General features: G+C 42.5%; 1 protein-coding gene and 1 pseudogene across 4 annotated transcripts in view; one reads left to right on the top strand and one right to left on the bottom strand.

Annotated features, from left to right (window-relative positions):
• The window catches only part of CLPB (caseinolytic mitochondrial matrix peptidase chaperone subunit B), a 144,656-nt gene that overhangs the window by 40,061 nt on the left and 91,131 nt on the right, over nucleotides 1–13,464 (top strand). For all 4 annotated transcript variants that reach the window (XM_038568761.1, XM_038568759.1, XM_038568757.1 and 1 more), the window contains exon 4: nucleotides 10,865–10,968. In XM_038568761.1, the coding sequence (XP_038424689.1) occupies nucleotides 10,865–10,968 (104 nt within the window). The remainder of the gene's footprint in view (nucleotides 1–10,864; nucleotides 10,969–13,464) is intronic.
• On the bottom strand, nucleotides 183–4,014 carry LOC106560158 (annotated as a pseudogene).

The raw sequence follows: 13,464 nt of genomic DNA on the forward strand, positions 1-13,464 counted from the left end.
GGGACCAGGAGAGCATCCAGTGTTCATCCAATTCAGCTGCCTGGGGAAGGATGTTCCACTTCTAGGGACTGTGATATGGTTCACTCCCACACCTCTTTTAAAGACATCAGATCCACATTGTGCCATAAGCTTCTTGCTTGCTTATTTTTTATTTATTTTTATAAGAGAACAAATCTACACCTTTATTTATTTCTCAGTAAGTTTAAGGGGTACAGCATCACATGAATTCTGTGGCCAAAGGCTTTAGCAGGAAGATTGCTTCAGAATTTGACATGAACCATGCCACTAGTTCCATGAACACGAGTTACTTTTCCCTAGATTGCTCAGGTTTGGTTCAGTGTGCCACCAGGAGTCACTGTGTTGTTCTTTGCTTTGTCCACCTAAGCACATCCCTTACCTAAATAGAATTCAGTTTCATCTCAAGCATAAACCCTTTCAATCTTAAGAAGAGCTGTGCGCTCCCTCTGGTTCCGGAGACCTCACTTATAGTCAGCAAAAATGGCCTTAGACCACAGCCTTTCAGACGTATTTGTTGTTTCAGGAGTCCTTTTCCCAGCAGGCCTCATAGGCTCCAAGGTGGTGGAAAGAAGTGAGCTGCTAATTTAAATAGAGCTGCAGGCTAGTGGATCAGGAGTATACGGTAATATACGGCAACATAGTAGGTTATCTGGGTTTCAGTAGGGTATTTGTCTGTATCTCATTATACCCACATGACTAAAGTATGTTGTGGAGAATAGTTCAAATGGTGAATGACCTGTTTCATATGTTGTGTATATATGATTAGAGACTGGAAAGCAAACTCTAGTGGTGAGCCACGGGGCCCTGTCCTATTCAGTCATTACATCACTGATTCCATTGAGATCATGGATAAATGCCAACCCAACTGGCAGATTAAATGAAGTTTAAAGAGAGAGGGAATATGTTGGGTAAAAGAATCAGAGATATTGAAAAAAGAACCCAGTGGGCTAGGACAATGGTTAAATCTGTGGTGATAAACATTAATAGGAATGAGTTTAAGTATATAATTAAAAACAAAAGCCAACTGTAAAATCAAGAGTGAGGAAGACGTAACTTAGCAATAGTAGCAAATAAAGCCCAAGAGCTGACTACAAACTCAGTGTGTGCATCAGCACGTGCAGTTTAAGGCCCCAGAAGTAAACTGATTTAACAAATATTTACTGGGTCTTATGAGTGAGGAACAGATACCTGGTCAGGCACAGCCTCTGCTTTGGGAAGTACATATTCTAATTGTGTGTGACTTAGTGGTGAGGAACAAGGGCTCTGGAAGGAGACTGCCTGAGTTTAAAACCTTCCTTTACCTCTTACTAGCTCTGTTTCCTCATTTGCAAAATGTGAATAACAGCACCTACCTCAGCATAGGGTGGTTATGAATATTAAAATGCACATAAAATTGTTCAGTATGATGCCTAGTGCATAATTAAGTACTTGATAGGTATCTGCTGGTGTTATTAGTATTTTTTGTTTTCTTGTTATTTTCATCCAGAGTTTAGGAAATATAGCAGCCCCAGCATGCTTTGATAGATCATTTGCCTAGAGAGAACCTAGTCGAGGCCCATACTGTAGTGAAATCCCTAACAACCAGGACTTGACCACATTGGCTTATAGGTTCAGCAACCATGTCTTATTGAGCACAGATTGAAAGACACGAAAGATATGGATTATATTTAGAACTAAGCTGAGGATGTGAAATCGAGATCACCTGGGAAACCCTGTGATGGGTGACCTTGTTTCCATTGGCCCTCTCCTTAATGTGCCATGTCGTCCTTGAGCCTTGCCCCAAATGATCTCACATTGTCTAGGTCCACCATTGATTTTGACCCTTGTCCATCTGAATGAGACTCCGTCTTAACCCAGCTAGCTTTATGATCTAACTTACTTTACCATCTGAGAATGTCACTATCCCTGGTACATAGTAGAGGTTCAGGAATTATGGGATAGTAAGGCAGACTAATAGATGATGGTTGGATAAGTAAGGACCAGTGTGGTTTAGGGATATATGTCCCAGGTTTGGCTCCACACAGACCTGGATTTGAATCTTGGTTCCAGTGCTTAATTAATGTGTATGCTTGGGCAACTCATGTTACCTTGCTGAGCCTCAGTTTATTCATTTATAAAATGGGACTAGTACCTCATTGCAAGTGGTATATGGATTTGAAATAGTGAATGTACAGTGCTTCGCACACTGTGGCTACTATATTGTGATTAGTATATCTACCTTTTGAGGGAAGTAAACAAATGATTATTATCCTCTTTTGAGAAAACTGTGGCACATTTCTACTTTGCCTCCTGACAGTCCTTTATTTCCTAAGGAAGCTGGCTTTAAAAAAAAAAAAACTGCCCTCTCCACCCTCTCCATTCCTGGTTCATGCCCCCATGCCACAGAACCTTTAGATTTAATACATGCCGGTGCCTTTGGTCAGGCCACCCTGCTTTCCTGACCAGCCCAGAGACCAGCCAGTAGACTGAATGAGCCACAGCTCATTTGACTTTCCAGCAAACCTCCTGAACTGTGACCTCTTTGCTTCCTCCCTTCATCGAGGTGTGCGCTGGGTTGAGAATAGGTCAACTCTTTGTCTTCTCCTTGGGACCCGTGACACTCATCACAGTGACCCTAGGCTTTGGATGTGGGGGGTAGAGGGGAGGAGGAGTTGGAGGAGCTTCTCCTGAAGCTCAACATTGTGTGGGGACGACCTGGAGCTGGGATCACTGCCCTTCTTGCTTCACCAACTCCAGCTGCTCGCCAGCCGTCTTTGACATGCGCCTGGCCCAGCATAGGCCTCGGCCCACACCACAGGTTTCCTCGCTTTTTCCTAAACAATGTGACAACCCCAAGCCCCTCCGGCCACTAAGAGCAGAAAGCCTTAACGTCGATCGATGTAACTGGCCTCCTGTGCATTGTGACACCCCACTGTCCTGAAAGCAGGAGCTCATCAAGGTCAGTGTGAGCCAACCTTCCTACGTGTGCTCCCACCTCTAATCTAATTACAGCCTGATCAGCAAATTAAAATGCACCCCAAGGGGGCCGTGGCTCCAAAGGGAGTTCCATGAGTCCCAGGAGCTGCCATTTCAGGACCACCCTCCTATTCATTTCCTCAGCTTTGTCTGGGAACTGCCTGGTGGAAGGCAGGAAAGGCCTAGTGCTCAGGAGAGTTTGAAGGTAAAAGTTTTCCACAGCTGAATCTCCTGCAGCCTAGTTTGCACCCTCAAGTGGGAGTTGTCTGGGCAGGCCTGAGACTGTTGCATCTACCATTGTCCTCCACTTCCCACCAAATAAAATAATTTTATTTATTCATCCTTCATTTATTTATGCACTCATTCAGAAAGCATCTACTGACCACTTAGACCCAGGAGCTGGGAATGAAAGTCAAGAGATGGCCCTTGCCTCATGGTTTAGCAGGAAAGGCAAATAAAAGTAAATAGGTGATCATGGTACACTATGATAAGGGTCACCTACCCATGCGGGTGAGTACTACATTCTGGGTAGGTAAATAGGAAGGGCATGGACCCAGGCTGGGGGTCAGAGAAGACTAAGGTGAGTTGGTGACCTTGTCACTGAAGAGCCCTGAACGTGATGAGCACTAACCAATTGAAGTAGAGGAGGACACTCCCAGCAGAAGGAATGGCATATTTGATGGCCTTTGGTGTACTTCAGAAACTTCATTGTTTTCACTTGGGTCCTTAATCCTTCAGTCCATAAGACCCACTAGATTGTCATAAGAATTAGAAGTTCTGCAATTGAAAGTCTTCCTGAAGGAATGAACTTTTAGAACACATGGTCAAGTTCAGTTAATGATTAATAGAAGGGGCTAGGGAATCAATCAGCCCTTTTAAAAAATCATGTCAGTGTTATTGCATGTCTATCCAGCCTGTTGCTTCTAACTGCTGTATCATATTTCATAGCGTGTCCCTTCCACATTTAACTTACCTGTTCTCCAGTGGCAGACGCTTGATTGCCTGCAACTTCCCACTGTCACAGAATGCTGGGATGAACATCTTCCATGTTGCACTTTATGGATCTCTGTAAGAATTGCTCTGGGATGTATATATTCAGAAGTGCTGGGTCATAGGGTAAGGTACTTTAATTTGATAAAGTATATTACAAGATTGGCTTCTAGAATGGCTGCACAGACTGTCCTCACAGTGCATGAATGGTCCCAGAACCCCATGCTCGCTCCAACATTTGGCATTTTTCAGCTTTCTAACTTTTGTCAATATGTTGAATTTAAAGGGATATCTCATTGTTTTAATTCACATTTCTCTAATAACAGAGGAGCTTGAAGATCTCTTCATTTACTTAAATCTTTTTTGTTTGTTTCTTCATCTGTGAATTGACTGCATATCCTTGTCCCATTTTTCTGTTGAGCTTTCTGATCCCAGCTTTGCTGCTAAAACCTGACTTGAGGCAAAGTGCTCCCAAGGTTTGTTAGCTGTCTGGGAGTCAGTATAAGTAAGTGAGGGGCAGTATAGCAGAGGGCTAAGGACATGGACTTTGTAGCCACACTGCCCTGGTTTGAACTCCTTACAGCTAGTGATAACCTTAGGCAAGCTACTTAACTCCTCAGTGCCTCAGTTTTCTTAATCATAACCTGCCTCATAGGGTTGTTGTAAAGATCAAATGTGTTAATAAATATGAAGTGTTGAAAACATGTGGCATGGAGGAAGTATACACAAATGTTAGCTCTTATTAGACGACTGTCTTCCTCCTATTTAGCCACACTCTGTACCCATGAGAAAATAGGTATTTATACTAGCACGCAGTAGAAACAAGGCAGAACTGAGAACTGGTTCTCAGCCTAGGATGGGAGCTCACCCGTACAACCTTCACCTATAGTATTCACAAGGCCCAGTCTTTTTGGTGAGTCAGCTCACGTGGGTGGAGAGAAGAACAGAACAGATTCTGATGCACGCTCAGGAAGGCACATACTGCTGCTAGAGCCAAATCGTTAAAAGACAGACCCCCCAATCCTCCTGGGCTGTACACATCCTGTGAATCTCCAAATTAGGGAAATAGAGTCTGGAGATTATCTCTAGTCTTTGAGGCTAATAGTGGCACTGGTTTTCTTTCCACAGGCCACCAGAGACCAAATCCTGAGCTGGCTCAGAGAATTGCTGATACTCTTAAGTCTTTGCCCAGGGAGAATCTGTGGAATAGTCAGCGTAGATCCTCTGAGGAGAAATGTTCCTTGTGGTAGAAAACATAAGTGCATGGAATGATATACTCTGCCCCCTGTAATCTAGCTGTTAAGACCATGAAGGCCTAGCCCATACACTATAGCCTGTTTGGTACCAGCTACCCAAATTTAAGGCAGTAATACCTAACCCCAAACCTACAAAATGGTGACAACCAGCATGCCAGCATCAGAACAAGGGGAGGCTGCATTTATCTTTTGGTAGATCACCTCAAATAGCAGTGTCTATTTCCCTTTGTGCCATCAGATTCTCTTTTTACACCTGACCTTGTACTCCCCTTGTTAGCCAGATGGGCGATCCAACTTACCATCTCCCTATGTAAGTCACCTTCTTCCAAATACAGTTCTGAACCTGGGGATTTATTTCTGCTTCAGTAAAAAGCATCAAAGAGACAGAAATTACTTCATTTCCAAAGTCTCACTGCTGCTCCTGGTTTCTGCTTTTTCCTTTCCTTGATCTCTGATACCTGTATATTCCTTGGTTTCTGCATACCTACTTGGTTTGTGACCTAGTGTTCTTCTTTAGCCTCTAGTCCTTAACATTTGACCTGGCTTTTGACTCTGTCTCATATCTGTGCTTTACCTAGCCTCTGGCCCTCGGTTCTGTTTTGACTCTAAACTTTTTTTTTTTTTAAGATTTTATTTATTTATTCATTAGAGACAGAGAGAGGCAGAGACACAGGCAGAGGGAGAAGCAGGCTCCATGCGGGAAGCCCAATATGGGACTCGATCCTGGGACTCCAGGATCATGCCCTGAGCCAAAGGCAAACACTCAACCACTGAGCCACCTAAGTGTCCCAATTGACTCTGAACTTCTTAATACTTGTTGGACATGGCCAACTGCTAAGCCTGTTCTTACCAGCTTTGCTTTAGCTTTGTCTAACCTGACTAGTCTCCTACCCTATTTTTGCCATGCTGTAGCCCACAGGTCCAGGAAGTTCTTTTGGTCATCGAAGCTAGCTTTGATCACCAAAGCTAAGCATAGTCATGTAAGCCCTCTAGCCTGATCTGGGCTGGCTTCTCCAAGAAGGGCCTGATCCCCATGAAGGTCTGGATTAGATGCATTGTAAATAATGGCTGTTGGACAGAAAGCCTCCTAGCCATCTGGCAAGGTGTTTGGTGCCACTCTTGGCCACTAAGCAGCCATAGTTCCTTTAGTCCTAGCTATACCCCCTCAGTGGGGCTGCTGCCTTTGAGTTTTATTAAAAGTGAAGGAAATCTTGTCTGAGGTTACAGAATGAGTCACTAGCTTGGTTGCTTACCCTCTTTGGCCTCCCAAGTTTGTGAAGTGAATTGCCCATTCCCTTTGATTGGGTTAGCAGTCCGAGGGCCGAGCCTCGTCACTGTCTTCTCTCCATCCTACCAGACCACTGTCTGCCCTCCAGGGCCAAGGGCAGCATACTTGGTTGCTTGGACACGTCTTGCAGCCTGCAAATTGGACAGATGGAATCAATACTCATGAACCTGGAGAGGCCCAGGTAGCACAGTTAGTGACAGTAGCTGCCTGGAGGGACAGCCTGCCACGGGAGGGGTTGTGATTGAATAGTGATTGGATACAGCAGTTGAGGATTAACCAAATTATGTCCCTTTGAGTTTAGATCTACAAACCTTTCTCATTTGGATTTTAAAACAAGCCACCTTGTGCAGAATATAGCTGTGCTGCCTTAACAGAGCTGTGCCAGTGTGAGTTCTGGGGAGAGGGGCAGTCAGGTATATATCTGGTGCCTACTTCAGTCCAGATTCATATTCATGAACATTATACGGACAAAGAGAAGAGAGCTCATATTTGTGGAGCTCCTTCTACGTGCCATGCACTACTGAGTTTTACATACTTAAAACCTGTGAGGGGGGCATTATTATCTCCATTATTCTGGTAAGGGAATAGGTGTCAGATGTATAGTAATTTGTCCAGGATCACAGACAGTAAATGATAGAGTTTTGATTTGAATCCAGATCTCTCTGTGCCTGTTATAAGATATCATGCTGTTTTCTCAGTTTCAGTGTCTTGATTCTCATTTCTCTTGACTTCCCCACAGACTAACCATAGGGTCAGGAACATAGTAATAATAATAACCAGCATTTGTTGAGCACTTATTATGTGTCAGATGGCGTTCTAAGCACTTTTCATGCATTAACACAGCCATATGAGCCAAATGTTATTATCCGCGATAATTATGAGATTGCAAAATGATGTTCTAATTTCATTGTTCCTTCTACATTTATTAGTTGTCATTCTACAGTAAGGAAGAGCTTTCCTTTCATGCCATTTACTTACTTATTTTCAATATGGAATTATAGAATCTTTTTCACTCAGTAGGTTATAATCCATTACTGTCATTATTCATGTTGATGCTCAGATTGTCCCAGATTTTAAAGCCAGTGTTCTTAACCTCTATACCATATTACCTCTCTTGCAGATATTTTTTCTCACTACTTTCAGTTGGTTTGCCTATCTATAATAACCTTTTTGTACCCCCTTGGCTTTTAGTCTACCAGGAAACAGGAAGACTGATGCCAGTCTTATCCCAATCATGTGTAAACTAAGAGCACATACATCTCCAGGTGAGAACCTGACAGACTCTGCTGTGAATTCAATATCTGAGTTTTAGATATGGATTTTATTTTATTTTATTTTATTATTTTTTTTAGATATGGATTTTAGCTGCTTAGAAATCCTTCTAATTTCTCTTTAGGATTATAACCATATCCTGGATAGATTACCTGTGAAGGGTATTTCTTAAGATCTTTTTAGGTAAGGTGAATAGACACCTGAGACTCAACCTGACCCTGTTAGATCAGTTGTAGGAGAACCTCAGCTACGTGGGAGATGGATTCTGGTTCTTTGACTTACCAGTGAGGACTGTGTGTCTGTGTACATGTAAAATTCATCCTCCATTCAGCAAATAATTGAGCCAGGTTCTATGCCTATTGGAAGATAATGAAATTCCAGCCAGTTGGTACAGGGAAAACCATCAACACTGCTGATTTTAGATTTTGAAAAACTAACAAAGAAGAGAAAAACATTTTAAAACTATAGTTTGACTTTTTAATAGTTACGATAGAGTAATTTTTGAAATGCTTACCATTACGCCTTCAAAAGCATTAACACTTCTGAAGGCCAGTAAGCAAAATATTAACATAATAAGAGAAAAATGGTCAAAACATTATTTATGAAAATAAAGATAGTCAACTATCATTTATGAAAAAAGAAACCCTACTGACTACTAAACATATATATTTTTAAGTTCAGCCTTATTAGCATTCCAAGAAACGCAAGTCAAAAACGGCAGTGTGATTCCATTTCTGTTTACCAGACTGACATATGATTAAAAAAAATAATAAACACCCTATTTTGGTGAAAGAAAGAGATAACAATTACTCTCATCCTTCTTTCTTTGCTAGTAAAAAACAAAACAAAAAAAAGGTACAATCTTTCTGGAATTCAGTTTGATAATATTTATTAAAACTTTTAGGGTATCCCTGGGTGGCGCAGCGGTTTAGCACCTGCCTTTGGCCCAGGACGTGATCTTGGAGTCCCGGGATCAAGTCCCACATCGGGCTCCCTGCATGGAGCCTGCTTCTCCCTCTGCCTGTGTCTCTGCCTGTGTCTCTGCCTCTCTCTGTGTGTCTCTTGTGAATAAATAAAATCTTGAAAAATAAAACATTTTAAAAAGCTTACACTTTGGGACACCTGGATGGCTTAGTCGGTTTAGTGTCTGCCGTCAGCTCAGGTCATGATCTTGGGATCAAGCCCCTCATCTGGCTTCCTGCTCAGCTGGGAGTCTGCTTCTCCCTCTACTTCTGCTCCTCCCCACTACTTGTCTCTCTGTCTCAAAATAAAAATAAATAAAAATCTCAAAAAAAAAAAAAAAAAGGCTTATACTTTTGACCTAGAACTTCATCTCCTAGAAATTTAGCCAAAGGAAATAATCAGACATGTGTTATTGAACTATTTAAAATAATCTAATGTTTTACAATAGGATATTGGTTAAATAAAGCATACAGTGGTAGAATACTGTATAGCCATTAAAAATGATGTGGTAGACAAATATTTAAAACGTGGAAATTAGGGCAGCCTGGGTGGCTCAGCGGTTTAGCACTGCCTTCAGCCCAGGGCGTGATCCTGGAGACCTGGAATCGAGTCCCACATCAGGCTCCCTGCATGGAGCCTGCTTCTCCCTCTGCCTGTGTCTCTGCCCCCCAATCTCTCTCTCTCTCTCTCTATCTATCTATCTCTATCTCTATGAATAAATGGATAAAATCTTAAAAAAAAAAAACATGGAAATTTTGGGGCTCCTGAGTAGCTCAGTCGGTTAAGCATCTGACTCTTGGTTTTGGCTCAGGTCATAATCCTCAGGGTCATGAGATCCAGCCCCACATCACTCTCAGTTTGGAGTCTGCTTGAGATTCTCTCACTTTCCTTCTCCCTCACCCTTTGCTCCTCTCCCCACTCGCATGCTTGTGGTCGTATGCATTAGCTCTCTCTTTCAAATAAATAAAAGCTTTAAAAAAAAAAAAGTGGAAATGTGTGTGTGTGTGTGTGTGTTTAGAGAGAATTTATGTATGATCTTATTTTGGTAAATAAAAATATACATACATTGAAAAAACTGGAAGGATGACATATATCCTAAAAATATTTTCTTCTTTTTAATTATTTATAGTTTCTGAATTTGTTAATAGTGAACAGAGCTTTTTTTTTTTTTTTAAGGAAAAAGGGAAAGCATGCCATAATAAAAGAGAAGTGAACGTATATATGGAGCACTTCCTGGGTCAAGCACACTATGTTCGGTGCTTTACAAATTTACCTAATTTAACCTCACAACAAATCTGTAGTGGCTCCTGCCTCTAGTCCTACGCCCTCTGATCCATTTTCACATAGTACTCTTGGAATTTAGATTAAGGAGAGAGATGTAAAGGAAGATTTTCATTGTTTAATTTAATATTTCAATATGATACACATTTCTCTAGGTCTGTATATTTTGAAGTGGGGAGGAAAAGCATATGTTGTCAAGTCACTTCCTCTTTAAGCCTTTCAGTGGCCTAGCTCCTCTCCCACAGTTTTTCCCCTTACAGTCTCTGTTCCAACTCTGCTTTCTTCAGGTAAAGCCTCTAGGATTTGTGAACTCATTGAGTCCTCCCACCTCACCATTCCAGGTCTGGCAATGTAGCCTTCAAGTCTTAAATTCCTTAAATACCACGTCATGTGGGAGGCCTTTCTTGAACCCCTCCCTTGGTTTCTCACTGTATATGGTACTTATTTCATCATGACCTTTACCACTATAATTTGCTATAATTTATGCTGAATTGCTGTCCTTGCCAGAAGACTGTAAGCTCCATGAGGACGCAGATCCTAGCACCTAGAACAGTGACTACAACACAGTAAGCATTTGATAAATAATTGTTGAATAAATACTTTGTATTTTGTATGTGGAAACTTAGCCTTAGAGAGGTGTTAAATAACTTGACCAGAGCCTCTCAACTAGTGAGTTTCAGAGCTTTCCTTGTCTTCTACACTGACAGAGCTTATGTTCTTTCCCCTATACAACTCACATGAGCAGAAGCATTTCCAATCCCCAAACATGCTCCAGAATCTGAGTTTCTACTTCCTAGGCCCTCCCAACTTTTGACACTTTTGTCTTTCTGATTTCTTCTAGCGTAGTACGGATCCTGCTTGCTGCTGGTGCTGACCCAAACCTTGGGGATGATTTCAGCAGTGTTTATAAGACTGCGAAGGAGCAGGGAATCCATTCTTTGGAAGGTAAGCATCGACTCCCCTGCTGTTCTGAGCACTCTCCTCCCTTCGGTTTCCAGGCAGCCTTGCTCTGTGCCAGCTCTACCAGTAACTCAGAGAGCCTGCAAGTTCCTTATCCTCTGGGAACTCATGGATAACCCAGAAGGCTTGTAATAGATGCCCTTCACAGTCCCTTTGGCTCTGTAATTTATGTCCCTCCAAAAGTCTTAGAGAATAAGATCGAGGCCTGACTTCATGACCAGAGTAGAGAGTGGGGGATACCTATCACTTGGTGTTCCCCTGAAATTGCCTCAGGCCATAGAGCCTCAGCTGAGTGGATCATGGAGCAGGTTTCCATAAAATAATTAAGGCAACTGCATGGAATGTGGCTTTGTTCCTCTTCTACTTCCTGCAGACTTACCCTGTCCCATCCCTCTCCCAGAACTAGAAAGCAGCCTCACTGGTTGGTTTCCTCTGCCTCCGAAGTCCCTCACTACTACTCTGAATACTGTTCCCCCCACCCCTTCTATATGCAAAATGTAATCCTGTCTCTGGAACTGGCCCCTCAATTTACCATTATGACCCAGGATGGATAATGGACTTCTCTGTGCCTTTATGTCTGTGCTGATAAAATGGTGTGGTCATCAGTGCTTCCCGAGGGTGTTTATGTGGGTTGTTTGGACTTCATAAAAAGAGGTGTGTGCACCTATATCAGGGTTTGGTCACATGTCTGTTGGAGGGTAGTTAGGCAAGTCAGTCTTTGTTATTTCTGGTGAGTGGTTCTTCAGAAGTAAGGTCTAGAAGAGGATAGGTTGCTTTGGCTACAAACAGCAATGAATATTTATTTCACTTTTGAGCTTTTGCTTGTTCACAGTGCTCCCCCCCCCACCTGTCCATTATCCTGTGTCACTCAGAGAGGCTGAGTTACCCCTGTTTCCACCCACAAGGCAGCTGAGAAGTACTGCTTTAGGGTTGGCAATGATGCCAGGAGGACAGACCACCATGCAGACTGCCTGAGGGTCAGAACATTGACTGGAGGGAGGTCCAATGAGGTGAGCAGTGTGCTCAGTCCTTAGAGCTGTCAGTTAGGCTACCAGACTAACATAGCTGTGGTAGCCCAGAGCAGAGGTGTCACTGCTATCCCATTGAGGTTTCTCAGATCAGCAGCATGAGAGCAATGTCAAGAGCATCAGAACATTGCTGCCCAGGTGAAGTGTGGTGTTGCCCTCCCCCTGCCTCTCTACCTCTCTACACCTGCTCCTTCTGTCATGCTCCACTGCTGTGGCTAGATCCTCCACACAGCCTTTCCTGTCCTTGGCAATAATTGCAACTTGCCCTCAGCTGCTCTTTTGAATGTTCTCTAAATCTTGGCCTTTTATATGGTTATTTGAACTCTCGTCTGCCCATATGTCTTTCCTCTCCTCCTCAGCTGACAGTTCCATGTGCAGGCCATGACCTACACCTCCTTGGATTCCCCACTGAGCTGGAGAAATTATGTTCACTTTATGTTTCAGAGGAGAATTTCAACAGTACCAAATTTGCTCTATATTTGCTGCCTGTTATGTGGAAACTCATCTTGTGGGCTGTCCTTGCCACTCAAACACAGCATTACTGCCTCTGTCTTCTGTCCAGGTGCTCTCACCAAAAAGCAAAGAGGAGTGTTTGCTGAGGGGGCAGAGTCAGGTGGAAGGGAGGGGATTATTTGAGTGCCTTGTCACTTGCTCTCAGGATCCCCCAGTAGGGCTTAGTCATTATTTTTGATTTCACAGAATCTCTGCTGTGTAGTTTTGTAGGCCAATCTTTGCTGTTGTACCAGTCCCAACCCCCTGCATTCAAGTTTTATATCTTTGTTCTCTCCAGATTGATGCTCATATTTAACATTCTGGATCAGTAGTCAGCAAACTTTTTCTGGAAAAAGCTGTAGAGTGACTTTTAAGCTTTGTGGGCCAGTTGGTCTGAGTTGTGACTACTCAGCTTGATCATTATAGTGCAGATGCAGCTATAGACAGCATACAAACAAATATGCATGAACCAATAAAACTTTATTTACAAAAATAGGCAGCAGGCTGGATTTGGCCCACAGGCTATATTTGCAAATCCTATTTTTTGTTGTAGTTGTTTTTTGTTTTTTTATTTTTTATTTTATTTTATTTTTTTTAATTTATTTTTTATTGGTGTTCAATTTACTAACATACAGAATAACCCCCAGTGCCCGTCACCCATTCACTCCCACCCCCCGCCCTCCTCCCCTTCTACCACCCCTAGTTCGTTTCCCAGAGTTAGCAGTCTTTACGTTCTGTCTCCCTTTCTGATATTTCCCACACATTTCTTCTCCCTTCCCTTATATTCCCTTTCACTATTATTTATATTCCCCAAATGAATGAGACCATATAATGTTTGACCTTCTCCGATTGACTTACTTCACTCAGCATAATACCCTCCAGTTCCATCCACGTTGAAGCAAATGGTGGGTATTTGTCGTTTCTAATGGCTGAGTAAAATTCCATTGTATACATAAACCAC

Source organism: Canis lupus, chromosome 21, assembly GCF_011100685.1.
Source record: "Canis lupus familiaris isolate Mischka breed German Shepherd chromosome 21, alternate assembly UU_Cfam_GSD_1.0, whole genome shotgun sequence".
NCBI lineage: Eukaryota > Metazoa > Chordata > Mammalia > Carnivora > Canidae > Canis > Canis lupus.